Source organism: Varroa destructor, unplaced genomic scaffold (genome assembly GCF_002443255.2).
Source record: "Varroa destructor unplaced genomic scaffold, Vdes_3.0 BEIS01000006.1, whole genome shotgun sequence".
Lineage (NCBI taxonomy): Eukaryota > Metazoa > Arthropoda > Arachnida > Mesostigmata > Varroidae > Varroa > Varroa destructor.
Window position 1 is genome coordinate 32,137,503 of NW_019211459.1, and position 17,221 is coordinate 32,154,723.

The window sequence follows — 17,221 nt, forward strand, 5'->3', positions numbered from 1 at the left end:
TTCAAACGATTCGACCATAACCGCTATTCAAGTAACCTTCCTGTATTGTACACACGTGTAGAGGTTTCCTGGTGTGATAGTTTTTGGGCAAGCGTCAATAATGACTGTAATTTTGTAAACAGGAACATAACTTGAGCGCAACTCTTAAAAGAGATACTCAAGTGCGACATATTATGGGCGGAGAACGCTATTATAGTTCATAGTAAAGCTGGATCTTAGCAAAAATTAACCACGGAAAACGCGTCACAGTAGAATCACTTCCGGGTGACCCCTAGGGGGCTGGTTGGTGATCTGACCAAACACCAGAACGTTCTGTTTTGACTGGTCGGTGCCATGTGCTTGACCGAATGTTAAAGGATGTGCTAGTTAGTGCAATCACTCTTTCGACGTTTATATGATTGTTTTTACGATGAAACTATGAGTGACATCAACTCTAGGAATGTGCGAAAGTTTTTCACTTCATTATAATATCAAATAATTTTGATCAGCTAGTAACCGATCAGTGCGCGGGGTGATGCATACGTCGATCTGCGATCTCGACTATAGATCAGATGAGTGCGACGAGCAAACTGCCCACGAATTATACATTTCTGCATTCTTCAATAACTTTAATTCGGCGGGGCAGAACCCGGAAGATGGAAGAGACAACGTTACCCCAATCTCAAACTGGTCTTATAAAAATGGTGTTGCTCTATCGTCCACTCGCGCCGCAACTAAAAGCAAGCAGTCATTGAAGCGCAAATCGACTCCCGCCAAATTGGGCCAGTTCTTGTTAACCACTAATAATCGGATGAAACGGAAAACCACACAGTGCGCGGATTCACAGGTGCCTAATGTGAAACGACGGCGAACAAGTGCAAGGAAGTTACAAATGCAGGACACCCCAAGGGAGTTTGACTCTGAAGATGAAGGTATCGCTGCCAAATATGACAAGAAATCTAACAAAGAGCAATCTGGTAAGAAATTAGCTTCAAAGCTGAGCATTTGGGATGATGCCGTCAAGGCAAGTACAGATTTGCAACGCTCTGGCTCAAATACTCGGGTTGTTGCTGCTCAAGCTACCGAACGATTCGCAAGTAATTCAACATATCGACAATTCTTTCAAGGTAACTGGAACGTATTGCAGTTTCATTAAGTATCTGGCTCAGATAGCATAAGTACAAAAGAAAAACAATTTTGTCGGATTATCTGTAATATATTATTTGCTCATCTATAATATAGCATAATAAAATAATGGCTGTTTACCACAGTATACGTTGGGCTAAAAGGAACCTTTATTTTTCTCGAAAGCTAAGAATGGAAACTAAATTTAACCCAAGGATATAACGGCAGATTTAATTTCGATAAAACAGTAGGTTTATTCAATAAGTTATGTCAGTGCCGTCAGATGCTGCTAAGCAAATATATAACAGCATCTGCACAATTTCATCCAAATACTCTATAGTGTGGCGCAATCGAACGCTCTTTGTTGAAGTTGTCACTGCTCGAGTAAATTTGAAGACTCAAAATGGTCCCTTTTATTTTAATGTTGTTTACGTTTTCAGACTCTGACCAAGAGAGCACAGATCGTTCCAAAATACTTTCACTTAATAGATCAACCGTTTCCAAGACAAGCCGATATTACGTGCCATTGAATCAAATAGGCAATGATGCGCCTCGAGTAAGTACAATAAGAATAACAATTAGCATAAGAACTAACGTAGGCGAATCTATGAACAGTTGAAATTAATATCGGAAGATAAAGTCAACATAACGTCTATGCAAAGTGTTATGTAGTGCATGCGCATCTACCAATCGATTTTGCTTAGTGATACGTTTATCTTACTAGCTTTAAATTTTGCATTTTTACAGGGTAGAAAGCGGACTTACGATAAGTGTGCGCAAGACCCGTGGTACATCATCGACGAAGACAGGCAAGTTTTTCAAACTGTCAGGTCAATAGATGTCGCTACTGCCATCCCAGTAATAAACAGCTGAAATTTTGAACGATATTTAAAAGTTTGCGTTATATATGCGTTTAAACAAATTGCTAAATTCGGAATCTATAAGTACAACTAATTTGCAATTTTAGCGTAGAAGAAGACCTTTCATAAGAGTCATCATTTCCAGAGGGGTGGTAGAACTGTAAAAAAATAAAAGAAAAATCAGAGCTCTGTGTGAGTGAACTGTTCTATATGGGCAATATTCGTTTCGGTTCATACAATAATAAAAATGTGTATTATAAACCCTAAGTAGGAACTGCGGCCTTCACTCGAAAAGTCAATAATATCTGTTTTAATTTTATCCATGAAGGTGTTGGATATTAAACTTGACGCAAGAATCGCACAGCTACAACGAATCGCTTTTACCTTATAGTGTAATTTAAAAAAGAACATTGGTCTTCAAATTGTCACCTTAGGATTGATTAAATCGAGTGCCTATTTTGTTAACTGTTTTGATGATGCTTTCTTATTTTCTATACAATAGGTGCGTGCTTAACGCGGCGCGTAAGAAATTTCGATTTATGAGCGAGTTAGAATGTGCAAATTGCCGTCAACCTGGCCACACAAAATATAGATGCACGCAGCGAATTCGAAACACTTGTTTCTGTTGTGGCGAGTCTCACAGAATTACCAGGTGAGCATAATATCAGCTATATGCAACAATCCAGGAAAAATTAGTTCGATCACATTTCTGTGTCCTTACTTAAAGACATATATATATTTAATAGTCGGTTTTGATTATTCTTTACTCATGTGAATATACGTTTATCGTTTAGATGCATATTGCATCTAGCGTATTTTTCCGACGAGAGAACTATTGTTAGCAATCCCACTAAGATTATAGGTAAGGAATGATTTTCAAGTTCCTTCCTTCACAAAATCCTTGACAAAATGATGACAACTAATAAATGTTCACATGATTTCGTATTTTATTTTCTCTCACTTTGAGACGCAGGTGCAAACAGCTTGTGTGTTCTGCCTGCAAACTCGCTGGACATCTATCAGAGCAATGTCCTTTGGCCGAACAACTTCTTACTACACGATGTCTTGACTGCAAACAATTAGGTCACGGAAGGCACGCGGAGCTCGGAAGTAGTTGTCCAGACTACTGGAGAAGGTTGAAGTTATTTCATTTAAAGGGGACGTGTGTTACGGTGATTGTAGTTGCTTTATTGTAATCTTAAAATAGCTTAACTAAGATTAGCAGCTATCCACCCTTGACTATTCGAGACGTATTAGCTGTACTGTTTTACTGCGGATGGCGTAATTTCCTCAAGTTGCAAGTTTTAAAACTCGAGTCAGGGCACAAAATATATTTAGAAAAATCATATACTTGATTGTACGTCGTTATTCGATTGTTTTATCTGAGAAATTATTTGATTGAGGTTTAGATTATTATGAGCATTACGCGTGGATCTCTGGTATCACTTAGTTGATTTCTTTTATCATTTCGCTGTTTATTATGAATGAATTGTCTTGGATATACAGGTATCATCGAACAACAAAAGCGGGACCCCCAGTTGTTCCCAATAGGCGAGTCACTCTTCCCACAGATCGTGTTTTTTGTCCGAATTGTGGTTCAAAAGGGCACACCGCGACAGCATGTCCTTCATGGAAAAAGGACCGCCCGAAAGCTCCTGTGCGCGAAGTAATCGATTACAAGAATCCGCCAAGAACAAGCCATCGACCAGGCCCGTGGCCTATAGGTGGAGAGATATTAATACCGTCCAAGTTACCGAAAAAGAACCGCCAAAAAAAAAACACAAGCCCTCAGAAAGCTAAAACCAAACAAGCAATTCAGGGCATGCCATCATTTCAAAAGGCCGAAAAGCGTACTTGGAGAGAAGGCAAAATTCGATTTTATAATCAGCATTACGACAAATACATAACAGAAAGGCCAATAAATCGTCGTAAGGAGCGACGGCGTCTGGAGAAAATGATAAACAGAAACGAGTTTTTGGACGATAGCCGATTTCAATGTCGTATGAAATTCCAGAAAGCTCGGAAAAACTTTTTGCCGTTGTGACGCTGAAATGCACAAATGAAAATTATAATAATGTATATGAAACATGTTTAATACGTTGCAGTAGTTTCCTTAACCATAACAGCCATTGTTAATGCTCACGGTGATAACTGTTTAGCAGGTTATACGCACGGGATTGGCAACGTAAGCGTAACACGGTCATTGTCAAGGGTTAATAACAAAGACTCAATTGCAAATTATGAATCATGTTTTTTTAATGTAATATTTTAGAACTACGGTGTGTTTACGTATCGATAGTTTCTCTTTAGTTCTGCCTGAAAGCTTCTAGGCTACGTATTAAAAACATCTCAATATATACTATATTCAAAATGTTAATTATCTAACTCTAAAAATGTTTGCGATTACTTTCAAGTTGTAGATTCAAATATGTCTCATGAGCATGACCACAACTAGATATGGCGTTCACCACTCATGCTCTCCTGTAGAGATTCAACAATGAAAACAGGTTTTCGATCACAACGCTATATTATTACTTTAGATTCATGTTAGCTGTCTTAAAGACAGCTATAAAAGCGTAAAGGAGTCCTTACGACAGCCACGCCGTTATCCTTATTTTAAGAGCTGTATGTTGAACACAAGCGTTAGACGTTAGCTGTCGTTGTAAATATTTTAGTTCCCCCCAACCAACCAAGTTCGAGAAGCTTTTATAAGGCTGAAAGAAAAGAAAATGTAAAACTTGCTGAGGCGTTAAGAAGGCTGGAACCACGAAGCACTTCTGTACCAGAAGCGTGTTCGAGTCTCGACATCTTACTTGGGTGAGAAATTCGTGCGCATGTACAACTCATTAATTTATTGACACACGATACTTATGAATTAGGGCGGGGGCAAATAACGATAAAACAAGGGAATAACCTAAAACATGAAAAGGCCAAATGCAATGGTGTAGAGCTTGTGAACTTTTGTACAAAGACTGGCACCACCTGAGGCTTTATCAGGTCGTGAGAGACTTGACAAGGAAGAAAGAGATATTTTCTGGGGGAAAATGCTACCAGTGCCAGGAGGCCATAATGTTCATCGTTAACAATTAGGGTTTCAGCTGGCCTGTTTGTTATCGTTAGGTATTCACGTTACGGTATTAAGTTGTAGTTCTGTTCGTCGTTTTGAGATACATAGTAAGTTTTTGGCTTGCTTATCATTACTGTTATCTTGTATGCTCTTAAACTTAGTGGGTTGAAGATCCCTTACGATCACTAGGCCTCGAACAGTGCCGAAGATACCCTCGTCACTTATATTCATGATGATCGAAATGTTTAAGATAGAACTGCCTTTGTTTTTTTTTTTTAAGATTTGTCTGAGTAAAAAAGATTTGGGTTTATACGCAGAGTAGATAGATGGCTTAGTTATTGATCTTTTCAATCCCAACAGAGGACCTTGTGATACTATCGAATCAATGGGACTATTTCTGTGACTATCTTTGAATGAGGATGCCCCTAACCAGAATTTTGACAGGATAATGAGTACGCTTTCTTGCGAAATAGACACGTTGTGAAATTATTGTATTAGATAGCTTTGCGACAGCGGAAATAACAAAAGTTTCTGATTTAGACATGCCATAGCGATCCTCTAAAATTAACTTGAGTCGAAATTTCGCTAAAACAAACGTGCTTCTTCAGCATACAGTCAGGGCTCTTCTTTCCCATCGGTAAATTTCAAAACTGTACCGCGATACAGGAATAAATTTAAAACCGAGAAAGATTTAGACTATTAGATTCTGTAGGAAGGAACTGCACCCTTTATCTCAGGGCGGAAATAAAAATGAAACGTTTTCGTACAAAAAGGTAAAGTTCGTCAGCTTCAAATTAACTCAGAAGTCTAATTCGCGAAGTTGTGTGTAGGTATCAATTATTAATTTTGACCATGTGTTTCGCTAGTACTGAATTATAAATCAATTTTCATATGCCTTTATTTAAAGAGAGAATACATACTGGAGAAGTTGCTGGTTCTGAATTAGTTAAAAACTTCCTGATTTTGATTTGTTGGCAATGTGAGAGGGTAAGGGCATTGGCCAGTTTAACTTAATACTGTCTCATAGTAAAGGAAAGGAGAAATTGCTTTCAGAGTTCTTTCAGGTGGAAAGTCACGCCTTGAAAATATAATAAAATCTTAACTCATGCTCCACTTAGTACACTGAGAGACTCCTCCACAAAATAACGGACGAGTGGCTGGTAGGCTACACTGGCTGATGAATAGGACTTAACAAAGCAAGCGCTGTGAGGTCTAAAAAAATACAGCAAAAATAGTTTTCAAGACCACTTCAGTCTATCGAGTATCGTAATATATCATCGTACTATTTGTCATCCTTTTGTCTTTTTATACAGAAACAGCACCAAATTCAACACCGTGCCAGCCGAGTCAAAGATGCTTACATTTCATTGATAAACGCAGCGGGCTTTTTCGCGAGCGTGTACTCTTGTCGTCGAATTAAAAATGTACTAATACTAAGTCAGTAATGGTTCCCACTATGAATATAGCCGTGAATAAAACTTTGGGGAACACAAGCTGTAGTGCCCAAAGTTCATTGGAATTACTGGTTTCATAGCATTTATGAACTGAAGCCGGCTTTTAGTTCTTCAAACATTTTTTTCACCATCGCATTGCACAGCCTCGCATATGGATTCGTAGGTTCAGCTTCTATTTGTGCACGTGCAAATCTCGAGCCCATCGTTGCAGCTCGTTCTAGAAAGGCTTTGGCAGTTTCACGACGTCCTGAAACACGTTCAATAAGAGCCTTCTGGGTCAATGCCTGACGTTGCGCTCTCCGGTTGACCCCCAGTGCTAAGACGGCGTCGAGGTCCTCTGTTGCATCTACAAGGTAAAGGTACTGACTTGATATGGCTGATATGAAAAATAGGTATTTTATAAAATGTCTTTCGTTCTTGCTAGAAGAAATTACGAATTCGAAAAGAAATTCGATTTGGGAGGTTGTCAAAATATGGCCAAAATAAATTATTTTGGCAACAAGAAATACCGTTTTGTGCAGGTCCACTTATGTACAAAAAAAATCTACACGCATAAAATTAGGTAACATAATATAGGTACGAATCGAGAAGCACTGGCAGGCAGGCTTGCAGCAGAGCAGCGCTTCTCTAACGCTGTCTCTTGTAGAAAAGCCGTTGGGCACGCAAATTAGAAATTTGCTCAGACAACAATATGAAAGGTCTACCTACATTGGTATCTTGGAAAATTACATTTCGACGAAACTGTGGTCTTACCTATAAAGTTTATCTCAACTGTTACTTTTAGAAATGAATCCCGTTACCCCGATAAACATGAAGATATCAGTCATCCATGTAAAATTTATTTTCAGAATCGGAGTACTCGAACTGGTAATATTTTCTAGTTAGCGTTATGGAAGCAAATTTATTTTCCCAGTATTTTATAAAAAGCCAGTTCTAAACATTGTGATAACTAATACTGACAATAAATTTGATCGAATCCTGGTCGTACGTGGAGACAGTCGGTGTCGGGAGTCGTTTCATCCAAATACGCTGCGAATGAGCGTTCTGAAGAGATTTTTCTCGATATGGGCAAGATTACTCGCGAGACCAAACCTACTTCTTGCTGAATAGGAAGACCGCCGTGTTATATATACAAGGCTCCGATTTCCGTAGGATTTGACTAAAAACAAAATGGGTACTTTTAATTAGCACAATAGTTACCTGTTAAGTTTCCAAGAAGCCTGCTCACTTGTGCCCTGTCATTGAGAAGCGCTGCCCTTTCATTGTCAGACGTTGAGCGATTTAACAGATCGCTGAGCAGTTGATGCGCTTCATTGTACAAACCAGCTTCGGCAACAGCTACCGCCCGAGCCTCTTCATCAAAAGGAGTCCATGCATCTTCTGCAGAATCCTCCTCATGGATCTGTAAAGTTTGAGAAATCACTAATCAGTTCTTTCTTAGCACGATTAATGGATTACCAAAATAATGCAACAAGCACAGATGTGAATGATCGTTGTCAGAAGTCGACCAGTATAGCTAGCGAGCGATTGGCTCGATGCGACCATCAGCTTACATCGCATGAACTACGTGACTAGATGAAAAAAGCAATTACTACGTTATCAGCTTCCCACATATTTAGCACCCAGATGTAATTTGATAAATCTGCGTTGAACACTGTATTCCAATGAAAGTAAAGTAACAGCGTTGACGCTGTGAAATAATGAATCCATGAGTAAGTAAGGCGGGTCACATCAAGGTTTACAAGCAACTAGGATTCATATGTGCTTTTATTAGTAGACAAAAATAACCTCATTTCTAACCTGTTTTTTTTTCTCTTTTACAGACATTTTCTATTAATAGAATCGCGCCTCCACCAGGGACTGAACAGCGAAAGTACACTGAGTTGAATTCATTGTTCGGCTTGCGTTGAAATTGTATCGCCTACTTAAGCTGCATTGATGTAAAGTGAGATTGTAATGTAGTGCCCCAAGTACCCTGCAGAACTTTACAAGCGTTTATGGAAGCCAACAGTTCTAATGTACCCAAATTCTGTTTGTCCTTTGCATTGCAATAGAATAATAACTCTCGCAACGTAGTCTCTCCTTCAAGAGTATACGTACTTTGCTACGCTAAACACAAGCTGTTCGCCGTATTTTGATGTCCGCGATGTGAAAACTAGCAGCATTTCTCGTGTACTTACATGTGTGAAGCTACTAGTTGACTATTTCAGAACAAACATCGAAAATAGGTATTGAGCCGTTTTGCGATAGGCTAACTCCGTCTTACACAACCCTGCTGTTCTAACACACATTCTTAATGGGGACCGTTCTTGCGTTGCGCATAGTGGGCAAGGAGAGCCTTCTTTCGGGTCTTGATTATTATGCACACTATTTTATGCTTCACCTGTTGGAAAATTGAACTAGCCCCTCCTCGTTTTATAAGTTGACGATACTGAGGACGTATTAGCGAGAAAATGTAGGTAAATACGACAAAAGTGTACCCGACTCATATGCAGAGTAAATAAACAAATACAATTACTAAAATAGAGACTTTGTCTAGCTTCGAACTTACCTACATTCGGTAAAATATGCAATATGAACAAGACAGAACAAGGGTTTCAAGTTGCACACACGTCTCTTTCTTCCAGAAAGTATTTGCACTCACCTCAACAGGGACTTCGGCTAATAACGGATTGAACAGGGCCTCTAGAACAGCTTGGTCATTGGGGCAAGACATTTTGTTGAAAATCTGTAGCTTCTGGCTTACTTAACTTTTTCTGGTTTACACCCTTTTAGGTACCCGTATCGGCAATAAACTCCAGTGATGCTAATGCAATTCGCGCTATTCGCATGCATTTGGTGGTAACAAAAAATACCAGAATATCTCTACAACACGTCCTCACCTTCCAGATAACTTTCGTAATTCGCTCACCCAGATGCCGCACATCGATAAGGGAAATCAAGATCACCACCGCTAGGATGACGCTGTGACCCTCTTTTTTACCCTCGACTGAGACGCGACTTGAGATACAAACGAAACACAATTATAACGATATGTAATTAAAAGTTAAGAAAATGAAGCAGTTATCGGAGATACAATATCAAGCAAAAAAGTGAATTCTTTTTTAATGAATATAGTTTCTATGAATCGTGTAGAAAATAACAACTAACACTGGTAAAAAATGTACATTATTTTTTTTTAGAGAAAAAGAAAAATGAAGACATTCTCCATTTCATATCACCGAAGGCCTAAGTGAAGCTCAGATGAATAAGTACTTGATTCCAATTACTCAAAGGGTACAGTGATAACGCTATTTAATTTCCACAAATGAGTGAAGAATATCGAAATATAGGCAACGTATCGGCAGCCATACCTAAAAATAATTTAATGTAACTCGTAATAAGATGGTCAATTCGCAGAGTTATTTTAAGCAGCTGAATGAAGTGTAGCTTCAGTGCAGATTGTCCTTGCTGAATAACTACTATTTGAGTTTAGCGCTGTAGGCTTCTTCACGATCACTTTGCCATTAGGTATGATTCTGACGAAGCACCCCAAGCCTTTTATTACTTATAAATCTGTAGTGCGACAAATTTTTTGAATAACAAAATACGTTTTAATTCGAACTTCATCAAGTAGTTAGTCAAAGTATTGTATGTCTTTATTTAACTTCACATGCAAAAAGCGAGAACGTTCCATTTGTATGCAATCAGAATGTACCATATAAATATTTGGTTGGAGATGCCTCGATGAGAGATGATTGTGCGTGAAGCAAGTGAAAAACCGAGCCCTTTTCACTCTCGTATTTCGTGTCTTTTCAACCTTGACTCTATTTTTCAAATTGTCCTTACTGCCGTACACTATTAAGTTGAGAAACTGCCAGTTTATGTCGTGTTTTTCAAAAGAGGTTCGATACCAAGTAGGTACAAGAAAATGTGTTCACATTATATAGATAATAGATCGAATTATAGGGTTGACTACGGGAACTGCCTTGGGAACGGGCTCCTCAAAACAGTTTTCTCCCAGAACCTTCTAACAAGATCTTCAACTCAAAGTCATTGTCATTTTATTCATGAGAACTAGAAATGCAAATGCGCTTTAAAAATAGAACTAACTTCATTACGTGTTAAGGCATCCTCTGATTCAATGATGCAGCCTGTTAGTTTTTAGAATGTTTGTCATCGAATGTTCGCAGCAAATCCTCTGTTGAACGAAATTCGCATCACGAGTTTCTCAGGCCAAGGGCCCAAAAATAAACCAGTCACGCGAGATATTGCCTGTCGGTAGGGATCATGATGCATCTAGCCAAATACAAAGCTCAGCTTAAATCGCATATTATAAGCGCTGCTTTTATTTTGTTAGTTTGCTTTTGATTATAGCTTCAATTAAGTATTTAATGCGACGGTTATCGTTATCAACTGCGCCTGGCTATCGATGTGTGTTCCCCCTTGACGTGGCCGTTCAAGCCTGTGATAATTCTTTTCGTAGACAAATGCTGTTGGTATCGGCCACGCAATGCGCGATCTCCAAGTCCAGATAGGCCGAAGTCCACAGCAGGGCTTTATCGACAGCAGCACCAACCACAGCAGCATCCAAGGCAGCAAATAGCCAGAAAAACTGTGCTTATAAAAATGACAATTCCTACTTTTAGGACGAGCCATATCGAAAACATTGAATATTTCGTAATCAGTGATCCTGCAACAGGATAGAACAAGTTAAAGGAAACAGGGATCACGTTAGGGCCAAGAAGTAACTCACGCTTTTTGTTAAACCTTAAGACTAACTGCGAAAACTTTATTAAGTTTTTAAAGCGTGCAGGCGGCACAGATTTTCTTCACTTCGGTTTTGTCTACATGCGACAATGCTTACGTAAAAAGTTGCATAGCATGTTCATGTATTATTATCGTTGAATTATTTAACCTTAGCGCTTTTCTCAAGAAAGCCTTAGTTTTCGAAAGCTAAGGCTTTCTTGTATATGTATATATATATATATATATATATAACTCCTATGAAGAGAACTCCTATACTACTATAATATATATATATATATACGCATAGTGCACACAAAGTATGATCTTCTTAAATCTGGCATCCGGTTTTTGCCGGATATTGTTTCTAAACTAACTGGTAAAACAGGCAAAACGGATCTAAGTTAAAACGACAACTTTGACCGTTAAATCTCAAATTTAATGAAAGTAAATAAGACATTGTGCAAATTCGTTTTGAGTAAATTTATATTTTTAGGATACGAAATCCAAAAAATTCTTTATACTTCCCACTACGTCAGCTTTTTGTGGATGGCCAGAGTATGATTTTCAAATCAGTTATTATTTTCTTTTTAATTATTAAATTAAAAAATTAACAAATGTCATCATATACTGTCAATTTATTTTTAATCCCGCTTGCAATCCCTTGTTGTGTTTACTACAAATTACCCAGAGCTGTGGGATAACACTGGAGAGTGAATGCACTGTTGGATAGATAGCTTCTTCGTCCCAAATTTTGCTCGCACAGAAAGTTAGTGCCACCGAACTGCCAAATGTCATCACTGCAGAAACAGCACAACAGTCCACAGAAGTATGGTACTTAGTTCCATAACAAACGTATGAACAAAATGTGCGGATAGCGAGGCTTAAAAGCTGCTGAAATTATTTCTTACATTACCCAATAGGTAAACGATAGTCTCATTTATCAAATACATTTTAACAGAAACTTGTGTCTATATTCCATCTGTATGCAAAGTGTTCTTTACAAGCTTTATGAGGTTAATAAAGTGTAAAAACAAACGTATACCAGGGCTGATACGATATTTAAAAAATCGGAATATATTTTCCAGTAACCTTTAGATCTGTAAAAGCAAGTGGCATAAGCGTGGCTGTATTTTTCCTTGTTGCCAGGATACCATGGCCCCGTACATGACATGGTAAATGCCGAAACCTATGCGAAGCATCTGGCTGAAACTCTCCACTGTACAGTAGTCTTTTCGTTCTTCCCTGAAACGTCCAACTATCGTTGCCGCTTTGCCCGAAAGAGTTAGATGGTCTTCAGTTGTATGATCGAAGTATAGTCCGAGCCTATTTTTTAGGCCCCGTTTTTAAGACCATCAGTCGAAAAATGTATGCATTATAAATTCTGACAACTTGAATGGCTGGAGATTGATTTGATCGCCAATGCAGAATGTCAGTCACAGAAAAGGCTAGTGCACCACGGCAGTTCAGAGGTTTTAACAATTAGCTCCTCGTCCCTCATAAATCACTTTACGGAGATGCTTGCGTCAAGGAATACGATACGGCAGCGCGGTTTTCGCCGCCGTATGAAAAGAGGGGATCTCAATGTGACGCGGTACCATTCAACAAGGTCTCATGGTGCGGGAACTGATATAAAGTCCTGCGAGTCTGCTCAATAAGAAAGGGATCAGTTCAGATGAAGTTTGAAACAGGCATTTTAAACCGTCATTTTGCACCGTCGTCAAAAGCACCGTCGTTCTCGCCATTGGGCCGGACAGCACCATTTAATAGATGTCTACGTAGTAGTACACTCCCAGCCGGAGGTGCTACTCTGTTATTGATTTCTAAAGGGTAATATAATTGCGTTGTTATCATGAGGCGGGACAACGAGGAAAAGTGGTATAAGCTGCTTTCCCGCTTGCGGATAAGAGATTCAGCGATTACTTGGGACGAGTACACATTTAACTTAACAAAGCAACATGAGTTCTAAAAAAAGCGCTCCACAGAAAAAATGTGTATGCTCATTGTGGATGACGTCAAGAGAGCGTGGACAACGTCACGCACTCCGCTATTTGCGGTGTTCGTCGACATCAAGGCAGCCTTCGACTTGGCATTCAAAGACAAGGCTTTTCTCACGCTAGCCAAGGTAGATTTTTTCATGAATATGTTCAAGCTACTCGTCTACATAATAAGAAAGTAGTCATCAATGAAAAAGCAAACAAGCTCTCGCCCTTCACATAGACAACCGCGCTGACTCACTGTTCTTCTCTATCTTGCTGAAAGTCCTTCCTGATAAAAATAAAACGGCTGAGCGAATTTGTCACCCTTTATGCAGGCGATTTATGGTCAAACAGGTTCCGAGTGCAACATGCTCTAGCCCGCCCCCACGCAGATATGTGACTAACCATAAACCTGACTCAGATGAAGATATTAAGTTTTTAAAAAAGGCAAGGACAGCGGTGACTGACATTTTAGGGATCGTAATGTATGGGATACGCGTCATTTGGGAAAAGCTTAAATTAAATCGCTTCGAAGCTTCGTTCCTCCAAAGAGTACTTGGGCTACATAGGGAACGAAAACCGCGTGGTGTCTCTCAGCCGAGTCGCCACCGCTGCACGAAGACCTTCGTCGTCGCTCTGTCAACGGAAGCTTTCAAGATGGACTTAAGAAACTAAGAGTAAAAATTCGCAGAGATTGATGGGAATTTCTTTGCTTCGAGTACGATGAGGAACAACAAGTGAAAAAAGACGAACCGTTTAAATAGACATGTTATTGCTTTGCCGTGCATGGATTCCACCGAACTCTGCAGTTTCCACGAGCCTGACGATGCATGTACATGCTCCACATGAGGAGAAATCGTGACTGAGATCATGTTGTTTAGTACCTCGAAGTATCATTTAGGACATCTGGTAAATCTCAAATTAATTTTATAAATCCAACCAGACTTGTATATATTATATGACGCAAATTGTTTTAATCGTGTGCAAACTCTTTCTGATATTGGGATATCAAGGTCCTATACTTTTTTTTTACTACTACTAGCGGAGATGAATAAAATTTGATTGACACCATGACTTGCGATGGTCTAATATTGAAATGAAAAAATGGTTTGAATGATAAAACCGTCTCACTTGCCTTCCAATACACAGCGAGGATCTTCTTTCGCCCACTCTCGGAACTGCGGGAATGAGTGCGCCACCTTGATCTCATGACCCGTCGCGTTGTGGTAAGTGCAGGTGAGGATTGCGGCATAACCTGACCCCGTAGCTTTACGCAGACATAATCATTACTAATACACCACCATTTTTGCATATCGCTGTTATTCCGTTAGGAAAAAGTTTCCTCTTACGTAATCATTACGTCAACCCAACCATATATCTATTGTCTTTACGCCTTTTTACAGAAAATACTACCGAGTGTTCCATTGTGCTAATAAAACTCGATAGCCAACATCAGGTGAGTGAATCGTTACTGTGCTCCATATCTCATTGCATAAAACAAATTTCTGTTTGTTGATTCATGGACTGTCCGGCCCACAATCCGCATGAATCGTCTGCATAAACCTATGTGAAGGGCCGTACAACCCGAATAGTCGACCCGTACCTTTGGCATATTTAGCCAGAACAAATAGCACATTATTTCTATGAAACGTTTAACGTAGTAGCGTTGAAAACCATAAGTCAAAGACATTTTAATGCTAACCTTGTAAACCGCAGCGCGCCGTGGTGATACTGGCGGATTCCACCGTGGGCTGGGAGTCCAAGTTTTGGATTTGCGGCACCGATGGGCATTTTTCTATACAAAAAGCGTTTTTATGAATACTAAGCTCAACAACGCCGATGCGAGTAACCAATTCATAAAGACCGCCGTATTCTGTGGACATATTAAAGTAAAAACAAAGCTTACTTTAGCTAACAGTAACATCCGATAAATGTCGATTTGAAAAGCGTTTATTCGGAGTTTTCAATATTGAAGTTTTGTCCACGGATCCGTCAACTGGAAAATTTTCAGCGAGGCTTTCAGCCATTCAGATATTAGTGATGTGCTTGTATTTGGATCAACGTTGTTATGCATTAGAAGGCGGCCATAATGTCCATTTTCAGAGAGAAAAATGTATTTGCCACTTTAGTATTCACCACACACAAACACGTTTCAAAAACCTCGCTAATTATTGCATTACCTATTCTTTACTAAGTCATATACTTTAGTGTTTACGGTTTTTCAAAAATGTCGAGATTATCAATCACAAGAGAAGTTTCATTCAGAAGTAACTGGTTAAGGTTAACGCGTGACTTAATATCTGATTAAAGAGATTTCTTCATTTTGAAGATGAAAGAAGTATCGCAGGTCGTAATTAATCTCCATGTTAAGTGGGCAACGAAGTAAAGACGCAGCCTTTAGTCAGATTTACTTAACGCAATATACGTGCTGTGACGTCATTACGTCTCTACAAGAGACAGCGTATATTCGTAAGCGCAATATTCAGTCTGTAGATAAATTTAGGTGCCATTGACCACATTTAGCCCCTGTCGAGTGGCTAAAACAAATTGTAAAAACGCACTGATTTAATTTCAAAAGCGGACATTGTTTATATCCCCCGCACAACGCTAATTACCCCTTCGCCCTCAATTTCTTCCACCAGTGTGTGACCAAGACATCTTCAAACGTGTGTATTGACTTGAACGTGGGCCATCAGAGAAAGTAGTTCGCGTATCTGAGGCTGCTCTTTAGTTCGTCTGCTGAAGCTTACCGGAGGCATTTAGTTACACAATAATGTAAACAAGATGGCTTCCAAGATCAAGTCAAGCTTTACTTCGCTAACAATGTATATATATATATTATATATATATATATATATATATATATATATATATATATATCTGATTTCTAATATTTAATATAATTTATTACACAAGCGAAGCGCTTAAGGGCAAGCGCGGTCAGATGCATGTAAAATGTTTAATTTTCACAACGGGTAAGTTATGGGAAAATTATAAGAACTTTTCAAAATGTAATCCTCTCATCCGCAAACAGAGATACCCATCACATATGCCATGTGGCAACATCGCAGAAAATAATAATATACATTTGTTTGTTTGTTATAGAGACCCACTTGAACAGTTCGAAGTGTCGCTAAATTGCAGAAGCGCCGCCGCTGCCGGGAGAAGAAAGCCAAGGAGCAGCATTTTTGGCAAAAATTACTGACTTCTGTCGAGCTTCGTCGTTTCGATATATTCACATAAGATATGTACATATTTTACCAAAGCAAAAGTTAGGTACTATGCTCAACCATACGAAGCACTATCATATTGGCGTTTGAGTATCAATGAATTTCTTTGACCTCACAGTACTAGCCATTATCATATTTCTGCAACTGGCAGTATTGCCCAATATGTTGGGAAGACCGATCTTGTACGATACTTTAAACAGAGCAGAGTGTGAAGATATTAGCATTGATCGGATATAGATGGGTGATGCGCTTGTGTTGTTGTATATTGCTTATATACAGTCTAAGTTGGACAACAACCTCGGAGCTCAGGCTTGCGAGGCTGATTCGAAGCACGTCGTTATAAATAGCTCTCATAATTAGAATGAGTTATATCTTTGCCATACATATATTTGTTGTATAAGTGCTTTTTTGGCAATATTTTTTTACCTATTCGTTGCTCTTAACTGCTACAAGACAGAATACCTAATATATTCTATTACCTAATAGATTGATTTTATTATTGTATTTTTAAGTAGGATACATTTATTTATTATACATTCCGCGATGATTCGGAGGTTATCGTCATCACTAAGTTAGTTCCATCACTTCAAATACCCAATTTTTCTTTTCTTCTATCATCGAAATAGATTTGCCAGTTATTGACGCATTCAATTAGTGTAACGGCTACTGTTCTCATCTGCCTCGTCTGTTCATGCAGCTTTGTCGACGACATAACTTATTCAGGTAAAGTTGCCGAATATTACAGCTACGATGGGAGATATTTTCGCGCGAAACTTGAAATTCATACTACAGCGAGCATACA

The 17,221-nt window shown here is 38.9% G+C and overlaps 2 protein-coding genes across 6 annotated transcripts; one reads left to right on the top strand and one right to left on the bottom strand.

Moving 5' to 3' along the window:
* Window positions 1-514: 514 nt before the first annotated feature.
* Zcchc7 (Zinc finger CCHC-type containing 7) lies at window positions 515-4,209 on the top strand. 2 transcript variants are annotated; one of them, XM_022812249.2, is made up of 6 exons: window positions 515-1,106; window positions 1,545-1,660; window positions 1,852-1,913; window positions 2,467-2,616; window positions 2,938-3,099; window positions 3,471-4,209. In XM_022812249.2, the coding sequence occupies exons 1-6, from the start codon at window positions 515-517 to the stop codon at window positions 4,006-4,008; spliced, it is 1,620 nt and encodes a 539-aa protein (XP_022667984.1). In that variant the 3' UTR covers window positions 4,009-4,209. The 2 variants fall into 2 exon arrangements, with proteins under 2 accessions (XP_022667984.1, XP_022667985.1); XM_022812250.2 differs by having other exon boundaries at window positions 2,938-3,136; window positions 3,471-3,752.
* Window positions 4,210-5,911: 1,702 nt separating this feature from the next.
* On the bottom strand, window positions 5,912-16,443 carry LOC111253184 (tetratricopeptide repeat protein 36). 4 transcript variants are annotated; one of them, XM_022812253.2, is made up of 5 exons: window positions 14,325-14,459; window positions 10,578-11,157; window positions 9,368-9,485; window positions 7,686-7,887; window positions 5,912-6,831 (listed from the first exon to the last, which is right to left on the bottom strand). In XM_022812253.2, exons 2-5 carry the CDS (start codon window positions 10,580-10,582, stop codon window positions 6,569-6,571), a joined length of 588 nt encoding a protein of 195 aa, XP_022667988.1. In that variant the 5' UTR covers window positions 10,583-11,157; window positions 14,325-14,459; the 3' UTR covers window positions 5,912-6,568. The 4 variants fall into 4 exon arrangements, with proteins under 4 accessions (XP_022667988.1, XP_022667989.1, XP_086849084.1 ...); XM_086992958.1 differs by lacking the exons at window positions 5,912-6,831; window positions 9,368-9,485; window positions 10,578-11,157 and adding exons at window positions 14,892-15,062; window positions 16,303-16,443 and having other exon boundaries at window positions 7,745-7,887; window positions 14,325-14,456; XM_022812255.2 differs by lacking the exons at window positions 5,912-6,831; window positions 7,686-7,887; window positions 9,368-9,485 and adding exons at window positions 14,892-15,062; window positions 16,303-16,443 and having other exon boundaries at window positions 10,791-11,157; window positions 14,325-14,456.
* Between the last annotated feature and the right edge of the window lie 778 nt (window positions 16,444-17,221).